The sequence below is a fragment of the Solea senegalensis genome, linkage group LG10 (genome assembly GCF_019176455.1).
Source record: "Solea senegalensis isolate Sse05_10M linkage group LG10, IFAPA_SoseM_1, whole genome shotgun sequence".
NCBI lineage: Eukaryota > Metazoa > Chordata > Actinopteri > Pleuronectiformes > Soleidae > Solea > Solea senegalensis.
Genome location: NC_058030.1, coordinates 3,381,511 through 3,393,886, shown reverse-complemented (window position 1 = coordinate 3,393,886; position 12,376 = coordinate 3,381,511). Strand labels below are relative to the sequence as shown.

Sequence of the window (12,376 nt, the reverse complement as noted above, 5' to 3'; positions counted from 1 at the left end):
GCATATTGTCCAAAATCAGTCAAAAAAGTCATAGTATAGTATGTCGTCCAAAATCAGTCAAAAATGTCATAGTATAGTATGTCTTCCAAAATCACTCAAAAAAGTCATAGTATAGTATGTCATCAAAAATCACTCAAATAAGTCATAGTATAGTATGTCTTCCAAAATCACTCAAAAAAGTGATAGTATAGTATGTCTTCCAAAATCACTGAAAAAAGTCATAGTATGTAGTACAAAATAGTTTAGTATGTCGTCCAAAATTTGACAAAAATGTCATAGTTTAGTATGTCGTCCAAAATTTGACAAAAATGTCAGTTTAGTATGTCGTCCAAAATTTGACAAAAATGTCATAGTTTAGTATGTCGATGACAATTTTGGACGTATATACATAGACATATATGTACACATATGTACAGTATGTGTATGATTGTAATGACACAAGACACTTTTATTTCCCATACTTTATTGTTTATTCCTGTTGTTTACAAAATACCAACATAAATACATAAGAGGAGGCTGAGTGATATTGCTATTTGCATGTGGGTTTGCGAGTGAGAACAGAGGAGCAGGCAGAGGAGGAGGAGGGCACTGTAGCAAAGGCTCCACCCCTCTGTCACAAATACACAGTGGTGAAAAACGCTATACATACGGTAGACGGTGACAAACCAGAACATGGAAATGATATTAAATAAAAACAAGATGATAAAATGACTGCGATATAAAAACAGCTAAACGTCATGTCTGTTAAAGAGGTGATGATGATGATGAGGATGAAGGAGTAAAACAGCAGCACACAACTATTGACTAACAGGACACTGAAAATTGTTTTTTTAGAGTGCACTCCTTTAGAAACACACTGGGGAAGTGCAAGCCGGGAAGCCTTCATCCATTTACAGCTCACACTTTTGTTTACCTGCTAAAAAATAAAAAAGGAGACGCAACCGTGCCCCCCCCCCAATCAGCATTAACCATCACACATGCAGTCACTCGCCTCCAAACATCGACTTGGTTCCACTCTCACTGTATTCAAAGCCATAAAATCCACACTATCTGTACAGCATTCTCTTCTTCTTCTTACAAACCTACAATCATGTGTTTCAAGAGCAAAGCAGTTTCCTAATAACTCTTTTTTTTTTGTCCCCCGTTTACAGTTAAAGAAGACGCTTTATAGGCTACAAGGCAGGACACACACAGACACACAGCAGGGACACGCGGATTTACGTGGGTCGTGTTTACATTTCTCTGACAAGTTACTGTAATAATAATAACAACAATAATAATAATAATAAAAATAAAGAAAAAAACAAACTTGAACCTGTGATAAAAAGCTTCATTTAAAAACAACTGAATCTTTGAACCCTTAATTCTGTGGCGCTCGTCTCAAAAAGCAACGCGTCCACTGCATCTCTGTGTATACTGTGGATCTATAGACGGCAAGTTTACATTACAGCCTCGGAGACACGTAACCATAACACTGAAGAAAATAACTGACACCACCAGCAGGTGGCGCTGCCACCGACTCAGCAGAAGAGGACGACGACGACACAGAAGCAGAGACACACAGTTAGAGACTGTTGGCCCGAGTCATGGTCTGATTTGAGGGGGGGTTTTCTCTCATTGCAGAAATTATCGTTTACCGTTAAAGACTCGTAGCAAGAATCCTGGAGGTGTGGGCGGGGCTTAAAACTACAATTGTCCAATCGCCGGCCTGGTGGAAGAAGACGAAGACAAAGGAGAAGAAGGAGAAGGAGAAGAAGGAGAAGGACGTGGGTTCACTGGACGGTTGTGGCCGAGCCGAAGGTTTCCTGGGAGGCGTAAACCATGTAGAGGAAGCCGTCCTGGTCCCGCTCTCGCTCGTACACCTCTGAGATGGCGGCCGACACGGACACCATGCTGTGGCCGTTCACCAGCAGGAAGAACGCCTGGTTTGAGTTCAGCTGGAGGCGCCTCCTGGTGGGGGAAAACCAAATGAAAGGTCAATAAAATGTAAAAAGTTAAAAAAGGAAAGATATAAATGAAGGAAATGAGAAAAAAAAGGAAAGGGAATTTAACTGGAGGAGATGGTGAAAGGAAATTCAAATTATAAGAGGAAAAAGGGATGAAAAGCAAAGAGGCAACAGAAAAGAAAAGAAGAAATACAGTATAAAGAAAGGGAGAGGAGAAAAGAGGAAAGGAACTTTAGACAAAGAGGAGATGGTGGAAGGAAATTAAATTATAAGAGGAAAGAGGGAAGAGGGGAAGTAAACGAAATGAAGTAATACAGTATAAAGAAAGGGAGGAAAAGAGGAAAGGAAATTTAGACAAAGAAGGCGGGATGATGGAAGGAAATGAAAGAGGAAAAGGGGAAGAAAAGTAAGGAGGGAAAGGAAGACAATAAGAGCTAAAGGAGCTGGTATAAAAGACAAGGTAAAGACAAAAATATAAAAGAGGGGAGGAGACAAGAAAAGAGGAAAGGAAATTTAGACCAAGGAGTAGAGATTATGAGAAGAGAAAAAAGAAAAGAGTTCAAGGAGATTGCATAAAAGAAAAGAACTGTGATTAAGAACTTTGAACAGTAGAGGGCAGCATTACACCTCTCAGTGCACAGCCTGCCAGAATATGGTGGTAATGATGAACAAGGGAGGGTTATGAAAGTGTAAGAGGAGGAAGAAAACAAAGGAAGCAACAGAAAGTGATGGAAAAATCAAATGAAGAAAGTGCAGAGGAAAGGTGACAAGGTGACAAGGTGACGAGGTGAGAGGAGTTGACCTGATGATCTTGATGAGCTCACTCATGTTGACATGGTCCGGCACCAGGAACTTGGTCTTGTCCAGGATGGGAAGCTGTTTCTCTCCCTTATATCTCTCAATGATCACCTGCAGGAGAGAAACATCATCATCATCATCATCATCATCATCATCATCATCAGTCAACTTTTTTATTCATGTTATTAAAAACCTGATGTTATAACAGAATCGTTCAGTCAGCAGGACGTTTAAATCAAAACCTTAAACTTCAGAAACCATAGACTGTTCCTAATCTCTGCCGCGATTAAATCGATTATTAACCGATTCGTCAACAACAAAGACATCATTATCATCAATCCTTTTTAGTTTGTGGACAACAGGGGCGGGTCAAAGGCAAACTATTGATTTGGTCATAAATCGTTGTCCTTCCTCGCACAATGCGACAGGATAGACGCTCTAAAAGCAGAGGTCTCAAACTCGCGGCCCCGCCACTTAATATCAAGTCATGCGTTAATTCTGTATGTTTTTTGCATCATAAATTCATTTATATTGTGAAGTATTAATCATTCCATATCAAAACAGAACACTTTTATTTTGAAATGATGTGAAATATTATTATTTGTCGGTGACCCCTAGGTCATTTGAGTTTGAGACCCCTGCTCTAAAGTTTCACTCGCCGGGCGTCACTACCTTGTCTCCTCACCGCTGCAGAAAAAGGGTATTTTTTGACAATTCTACAGCCATAAAATGTAAATAAATCCAGGCGGCCTGATTATCATGATCAGGTCATAAGAGGGTTAACTAACAGCAGAGGTGGAGTGAAAGTGAAAGGCTGCGGTTGTGTGGAGGAACGCTGCGCCCTGTGTGCGCTGCATAAACCAAAGCAGATACAGTTTGAGCGTGGACTGTAATCAGCCTGTCTTGTTGGAGTCCTCTGCTCCTCCCTCCCCCACACTCCTGTCTGGATGGAGTTATGTTACAGTGACACAGCGCATCTGCCTCTGGTCTTAACTCCTCACCATGACATGGCAATTTATAACCCCAGGAGGGGGAACAGGAAACACACACACACACACTCTTTAAAGATGAGAAGAGGCCTAACATGGGGCAGCAGATGGAAGGCTGCGGCTGCTGCTGCTGCTGCGACACTCGTATCACAAAATGACAAAAGTGTCAGGTGACACTTGAGGTGTGTTTGTTAATGAGCGGTTGTTGCTGAGAGCCGCATGACATCTGACATGTTAGACCCAGTTACACCCGTTTCTAAAATGATACAATAATGTAGAGCTGCAACAATTCATCAGCAATAAAAGTGAATTGCCAACAGTTTGCTTTCCTGATTTTTCAGCTTCTTAGATGTGAATATTTTCTCATTTCTTTGCTTGAGACTTTGAAAACAATAATTTTTCAACACTTGTCTAACTCTTGGTGAACCGAACAACTCATCATTTAATCCATAAACATGTAATAACTCTCTTAATTATCATTATATCAATTATAATCACCATATAAACAAAATATCATACACATGCAGGTCATCATAGAGAACCTTTTGGATGAAAGAATAAAGTTTTAGTGCCTTTTAGGAACAAAAAGGCTTCATGTGTTGTGCAAACAGCCTCTGTGACACAACGCATCATTGCAATGAATGTTCTGTCTTTAATTTGTGTTCAGTAAGCAAGTACTTCTCTGTCTGCTAACTGGTTTATCTAACTTTTTAAGAAAATAATTATCAACATTGACTGATTTGAAAGCCTGATAATGTGTGTTGTTTTTTTTTTGCCACATTGCCCAGCACTAGATGGCACTTTATTTTTTGTTGTGTGTGTTTTATGTCTATTTGTGGCAGAACTTTATACATGTGTATTTATATGTTAATGTAACATTAACCAACCTCGGGACTACAGATGGGAACCAGCCTATGGCTCCACTGTGGTACATTTACATGTGAATGTTCACTAAATCAGTGGTTCTCAAACCACTTTTAAACCAAGTAACACCACTGATGTTAAAATACAGTGTAAAGCTGCAACGAACGATTATAATAAATTAATCTGTCGATTACTTTCTAATCGATTAATCGTTTGGTCCATAAAATATCAGAAAACCTTAAAAAATGTTGATCGGTGGGAAATGATGATGTTCTCAATTGTCTTGTTTTGTCCACAAACCAAAATGATTCACTTTTAATGATTTCTTTATTATCCAGAGCAAAGAAATTAAGAAAATACTCACATTTAAGAAGCTTAAACAATCAGAAATCTTTTTTTAATCATGAAAAAAAAAGCTTTTGACTGATTAATCGATGATCAAAATTGTTGTCAATTAATTTAGTACTCGATTAATAACCGATTAATTATTTAAGCTCTAATACAGTGGTGTAAATAGGTCGAGCAAAATCAGCTACAGACTTTTCACAGGAGGCAGATTTATTCCCAATTAGATAATTTGCTTCCTCCTCCTCCTCCTCCTCACATATACTTGTGAAATGAGATTAAGATGGAGCGAGAGATAATGTGACTCTAATTATTATAATTTTTTGGTTATTTGTTAAATTTCCTACAGTCAAAATTCCTCAGCTCAACTTTGATCACATATTTATATAGGACGAGAATCAGAGTACAGCCAGAGGAAGCCCGTGTACCACAGTTTGAGAACCATTGAGCAAATGTGTAGTGTCCCTAAGTGATGCACATCGTGAAGATAAATTTCCTTTGGTGATCACAGGGGGATTAATCATCAGTGTCAGTGCGTGTGTGTGTGTGTGTTTAAACTCACAGGTATCTTGTTAGGGTGCTGCTCTCGGATCAGACGCACATCCTCGGCTCTTTGTTCTGCAGAGAAAAAGAGGAAAAATAAACAAGTAAGGTTATTTGTCCTGAGACACACTGACACAGACAACAGAGAGATAAGGACGTCAAGAGCATCAGCTGATAAAACACAAAATCAGGTCAACGTTTGCACAGAAGATGCAGACACACACACACAAAAAGAAAAATTGCGACAGGAAACCAGAACAAACATGAAAAAAAGAAGAAGAAATAATCGCATCCATTTTAACAACAGGTGTTAATGGGAAGGTTAACTTGTTCGTCGGTGACCTGGGGCAAAGCAAACTGAGGTTTAACTGTATTTAAGTGCTTTGTAACCAGAGCAAAAATAAACAACAGATAACACAACACGTGCTCTCTGCACTTTGAACGGACAACATCAACTGTAACAGTGTTTCCTGGAACCAAAAGAGACCAGTCAAAAAAAACATCAGCAAGTCAACATCAAACCTTTCTTTGTCATATGGTGAAAAGAAACCACTAAATCAGAAAACACCCACACCGATGAATCAAGTAACTGTGTTTTAAGGCAAACTAAAAGAGATCAGTAAATAAAGCTGATTTTAACACAGGCCCCTGTCATCTGTCAGACAGCTGCAGCTTTCAGTGACCAGTATTGTGTTCTGTGTGTTTGCAAAGAGGACAGTCAATGTGACCACTGTTGGCATGTCTGATTTAATCTACTCATTACAAATGTTTATCTTTCCATAGGCGGCCATTTTCATGCTTTACTTGAGGAACAGTCTCAGCAACAAACAGCCTTTGAGTCAAGAAGGGTAGAAAAAAAGGAAAATGCTGAAATGGGAAGCAGTTGAGCTGAAAGTCTGTGCCACGCACACACACACACACAGAGACACACAAATTTCTGTTCTGTCACAATCTGGAAATTAATCAGAATCACCTGACACAGCTGGAAGAGGCCTTGCTCTTTCCTTGGTCATGAAAATATGCGACTTGAACCGATTTAGGGGTGGAACTGTTAACTGAGGCCCTGCTGACACGGACGACATCTACACGGACAACAATAATCCTGTATTAACCTGATTAATATCTCTTTTAGGACATAAAATCAACAGGATTTTTTAAAAACACAAGACCACAAAAAAGCCATCAACGCATCTCACATTTCCAGTACAGGAGTTTGTCTTTCTGCTTTTTTTGTTTCTCCTCCAGTGACTCATGTCTAACATCACGTAGAGAGCATGATGGTGGTTCCACTTTCACATCAGTTCAACTGAACAAATGTAGTCGGCTGGACGATGCACATCGAGACGTCACAGTGGAGAAGATGCAGACTCCGTGACAAGAGTGGCAAAACGACCGCGGTAATCTGGGCGTCGGTCACAGCTGTAAAAACCTGGCTCTTTTGCAAACATGTGACCCAGGAGCCAAGTGTGTCTCGACAAAAAACAGATGTTATCGTGTGTTTGTTTGTGTTCTTTTACCCTATAGCACAGCACACAATAGCATAAAAATAATGTTTTAATAACTGGACAACAATAATCCAATTTCTGACATGGGTCACTAGTAAAATATTGTCTTCCTAATTACATTACATTACATGTCATTTAGCAGACGCTTTTATCCAAAGCGACTTACAAAAGTGCATTTAAACATTTGGGTACAAATAAGAGCTAGAAGTAAGTAAGAGCTAATTCTCTTCACAAATAAATCAACCAATAAGGACGTCATAATGTGACTAATATCAGAAAACTCCTCACATCTTCTGTCTGATCAGTACACATTGAGTCCAAGTACACAGTCACTCTGTAGCAGAATAGACAACCTGATCCTTCACTATAACCCAATTTGTTCAACGCATGTGCAAAAGTGCTGCTACTTCCCCCCCATTACTGCCATTGTTATCGCCAAGGAAAGAAGAAACCTAACTGGGGCTCAAACAACGACTTGATTAATTGAATATTAACTCATTTTTTGGTTTGTGGACAAAACAAGACATTTGAGAACATAATCATTTCCAGTTCTGGTAAACACTATCCACATTTTATGAACAAACAAGTACTCCATTAATCGAGAGAATTATAAACGATCGATTATAAAAATGATCATAGGTTACAGCCCTAAATCTAAACCCAACCCATTGTGTGTATTTATTATCCAACTGCTAAAACGAAAACAACATAATTCTGTTTAAAAACTCCACAACTGTCATAAATTATTTTTCGACAGGAAGTAGCCTGTTACGACAGGAAGTAGCCACATTTCAGGTATGGATCGGGTCGCTAGATCCAGTCTTTAGGAGTTACAACTTTAATTGTGTGTTTTATTTTTGACTAAGTGAGGTATTTAGTGGAAGGGGAAGTCGCTCAGTCACCGTTTAGTTTTTAAACACCTCCTCATGGATCATGGGTCCGTTACAGCAACTTACGTAACGCACGTGACACATGTTTCTCCAGCCCTCACGTGCACTGCTCGTGTAAATTCGGACCCATAACGTGAGAAAACGGAAGGGTTTTTTTTTTGAAAGTCACGCTAAGAAAATGGACACCTTTATAAACAAAACTAAATTAGTGACACATTTATGGTCTTGCTGTGTACTACGAGGTAGACGTTTCAGAAACAGTGCTACACTACGGAAGCATGTGGCGCATTTATTATGAAACCACAGACTCGAGTTTAACTTTAAATGTGTTTAAACTTTAGATTTAAAAAGGAGTCTAATGGCTGTGTCCACACAGATACTCGTTCCCATCCCCCAATCCTGCACCTCCTGCATTTCGACACCAACACTTTTTTTTTCTCTACCACAGCTGATAAAAACATCATAAACACACTCAGTCTGGGACACTTCTATTCAAACATTCTAGTCTGAAATCTGAGTGTGTGTGCAGTCATGTTATGTAGTGTTGTTCTGGCCTGTCAACACAGACCGTCTTCTGTATAGAGACACACACCAACCTACAGTGTGATGTTTACCGAATTAGCATTAGCACTCAGAGCTAACATCGCTTCTCTCCTCCGGGACAAAGGCAGCTATCAGCCGTGACTCGGCGATTAAAAATAAACCCCCAGCGTGACGAAAGACGTCAACTGTCATAAAAACCCAAATGTTTTTGAGTGTGATATTAGGTGACACCTCACCGTATGTCCGTCTTTGTTTGAAGCTTTTCTCTGAAGGCATCCTGCGTCAAAGTCAGAGGCTGCTGCTGCTGCTGCTGCTGCTGCTGTTGTTGTTGTTGTTGTTCTTCTTCTTCTTCTTCTTGACGGCTGGGACACAAAAACTAAAAATAAAATAAACGTATTATATAAAACGCTAAAATAATTCGAAGAAGAGGAGGAGATCCGGGGTTAAAGACGTTGCCGTGGAGGGCGAAAGACAAGCCGAGGACAGCTCGTCAGGAGACGGGTGTTTTAATGTCGCTTCCTTCCTTTGCCTGTGTTTTTATCTCGAGCGAGCAAAACAAACCAGGTCAGCTGACCTGTGACGTCACCCTGTGAACCAAAGACTCCACAGAGGGACATTAATAATAAATAAATAAGAGGGACTTTTTTTAAATTAAAAGACTGAAAATTAAACGACGCCGTAAGTGTAAGAATGTATCATAGAGATGTAAGACTCATCTTTTTTTTCTGTGTGTGATGTCGCCCTTTGATAATGCGTGTGACGTCACCAGACTGGCTGTGAGTCAGAGGCTTTATTTATTTATTTATTTATTTATTTATTTATTTATTTATTTATTTATTTATTTATTTTATTAAAGTAAAACACTTGTTGGGAACTGCTAAGTCACTATCCCCACTGGAAAATGTAGGAGGATATAGCAATTAAACAAATATGCCGCCTCAGACTTTCCAACTTTGAAAGTATGAGGATAAAAATCATCTGAACAGAAACAAAACAACTTTGAGCACTGCTACTACTGCTGAGAGCTCAAATAAATCAAGAAGAAAAATAAGGAAACGTGCACTGTTTAGTCCAAATAAACTGAAATACTACAATTAAATAAGAGATTATGATATGGTAAGTTGTGGCACATCTGAGTAAAAGTGTCTACTTCTATTATCTATTAAATCTATTAAAAAATAAAGAAAAGAAAGGAAATAATAGAAGAAATCCATTCCAATTCAAATTAACTGAAATACTAGCATTAAATTAAATAAGATTATGATAAGAAGTTGTTACACTCTTGAGTAAGAATACCTACTTCAGTCCAAATCAATGAAAAACTAAAGTAAAAAGAAGAAATTAAGAGGAAAAGTGCATTTTTCAGTCCAAATGTAGTGAAATACTAAAGATTATGACAAGAAGTTACAGTACTTTAGTGCAAAATAATTCAAAACTAAAATACAACATTGAGAAGTGTCAATGTAAAGTAAAAATACTTTGACCTACAATTGAATTAAATGAATAAACCTGATTATTACATTTCTTTCATCTCACCTTTATTTAACCCACATGAGAGACCTGTATACCTGTATATTGGTGATTTAGGTCCAATGGTGACTCTCACTGTGACCTACATTTAACATAGAAGAAACAACAAGATAGGATAGAAATACACACAATACCACACGACAATATAAGTATGCAATTTCAAGATTTCAGTGGTTTCAAACTCATGGCCCGTGGGCCACACATATATATCAAGATATAATAATCAGCCATTTCTGTAATTTCTTTAATTAATAGATCATTTGCATCATAAATATTTTTTTTTGATTATTGTTGCATATTAAACAAGCTTTTATTTTTAAATGCTCCAATCCAACCTTCTTTTTACTGTCTTTATATTATTCTTTGCTCTAGAATAAATAAAGGACATACAATCTCACACAAGGCAATAAGTGGAAGTGACCAACACAATATCTGTGTCTGCGTTTGCAGACACTGTCATATCTGAGCCTGTACGGAGGAGGATAAATGATTATAAATAAAATATAATTATTAATTAATGTATACAGGGAAAAAAAATGAATGAATGAATGAATGAATACACATATGCAAAATGAAAAAAATGTATACAAATAAATAAATGCATAAATAAAATAATGAATGAATGAATAAAATAGTACATTAATTCAGAAATACAGAAATGGAGGGTGCAGTTCTTATTCTTGTCCAGCAGGTGGAGTGCTTTGATCATATGTTGCTGTCAGTGTGCTGCTCTCCAAGTTTGTAATAAACCCTTATCCTAACATTAACCATTACAACTAAGTGACTTAACTTAACCCTTACATTAGCTCTAACCTCAACCCAATTCTAACCCTAAAACCAGGTCTTAACCCTGACAGAACATGAGGACCAGTCAAAATGTCCTCACAAAATACCCAAAAAAGAATACACACATACACACACTGTTTTTATATCTTAGTGAGGACACATCATTGACATAATGCATTCCCTAACTCCTTACCCCAGTGGTCAGCAACTGGTGGCCTGTGGGCCAAAACTGGCCCGCCAACATCAGTATCATGGCCCCGGCAGATGATTTTACAAATCTGATGTTAAATTATTCTGATTTCATAGCTTTTCTTCTGAAAAAATATGAACTGATTGAAATTGCTAGAATGGACAGTTCACCTAAACTAAACGTTTGGTTTGAAAACACTGCTGTTGTCATGGTGACAGCCAGGTTCGGGGACTGCACTTGTTATGGCTTAAAGGAGAAGAAGCAGTAATTCTTAAAATTGAAATGATGCACAATAAATATCAACAGTACCAGTTTCTTTGTAACGAGCTGCTGATTAAAAACAACGTCCACATTATTGTTAGTTTAAGGCAGCAAACGTGCGTTTTTACCCGAACCTTAACCATTACACCTAAGTGCCTACACGTAACCCTTACCCTCACCCTAACCTTAGAACCAGGTCTTAACCCTGAACACTGAAAAAGCCCTTTAAAGGTGTGAGGACCAGACAAAAAGTCCTCACAGGTTTGAATGTTTTTTTAGACCTCACAAAGCCAAACACACACACACACACACACACACACTGTGATGCAGGCCATAGGGACTATGTGTGTATGTGTGTATGAAGCTTCATTTCTTTCCAGTTTGATCATCACTGTAGTTACAGATAAAACACAAGAATGTGTGTATGTGTGTGTGTATACCCTCCCCACTGAATCAAATATTTGCCGTCAATATTTGGCCCCTCTCTCCTGTTCCTCCTCCCCGAGCCTCCGCCTGCTCCCTCCACTCATTAGGTGGCAGCGGTGTGATTCCTGGGCTCGCACCGGGAGGCTCCTCGAGAGCCGACGTGGCCCGCGTGTGTGTCTGTGCAGACGCCTCGAGTGCTAATCCATGTGATATGAAATGTTGACACTGTTACAGTGTGATATGTTACGGGAAGTGCGGTCGATAACAATAACAAGTGAGGGATATGAAGGGGCCAAAGGTGAAGTCTCTCAGTGTGTGTGTGTGTGTGTGTGTGTGTGTGTGAAATAATGCATCCTGCACATACACCACTGTGCACTGCTTATTCAGTACATTTAAATTAATTATTGATTATACAACGTTCACACTAATCACAAACATAGCACCGATTTACCCACCCCCGCATTTGTGGATGTAATTACTATCAATATCTGTGGAATTAATTTATATAAATTTACTGTTATCGCCTGATAATGAATCCGTATATTCCCAGTGAGATTAGAAAGGTCTGTGGATTATCAGCAAACAGCAGCTGACAGAAAGTTTTAGTCCTGCGAGGAGCACAAAACAAAAGTCCATTTACCTCAGATATCTCAGAACATCCGGAATGTTTTGTTTCTCGCTACGACCGACGACAAATGCGGTGAATTTCATGATGGGAATATGTTTTATAATCCCAAACATCAGGAGGTTGAGGCTCCTG

At 38.7% G+C, this 12,376-nt stretch overlaps 1 protein-coding gene and 1 long non-coding RNA gene across 2 annotated transcripts; both read right to left on the bottom strand.

The window, feature by feature from the left end:
• Window positions 1-446: 446 nt before the first annotated feature.
• On the bottom strand, window positions 447-8,965 carry map1lc3b (microtubule-associated protein 1 light chain 3 beta). Its single transcript, XM_044036850.1, has 4 exons — window positions 8,660-8,965; window positions 5,505-5,560; window positions 2,749-2,855; window positions 447-1,950 (listed from the first exon to the last, which is right to left on the bottom strand). The coding sequence occupies exons 1-4, from the start codon at window positions 8,697-8,699 to the stop codon at window positions 1,773-1,775; spliced, it is 381 nt and encodes a 126-aa protein (XP_043892785.1). The 5' UTR covers window positions 8,700-8,965; the 3' UTR covers window positions 447-1,772.
• Window positions 5,753-7,100, bottom strand: LOC122776358. Its single transcript, XR_006361209.1, has 2 exons — window positions 6,682-7,100; window positions 5,753-6,567 (listed from the first exon to the last, which is right to left on the bottom strand). It is a non-coding gene; the product is annotated as an uncharacterized LOC122776358 (long non-coding RNA).
• Window positions 8,966-12,376: the final 3,411 nt, after the last annotated feature.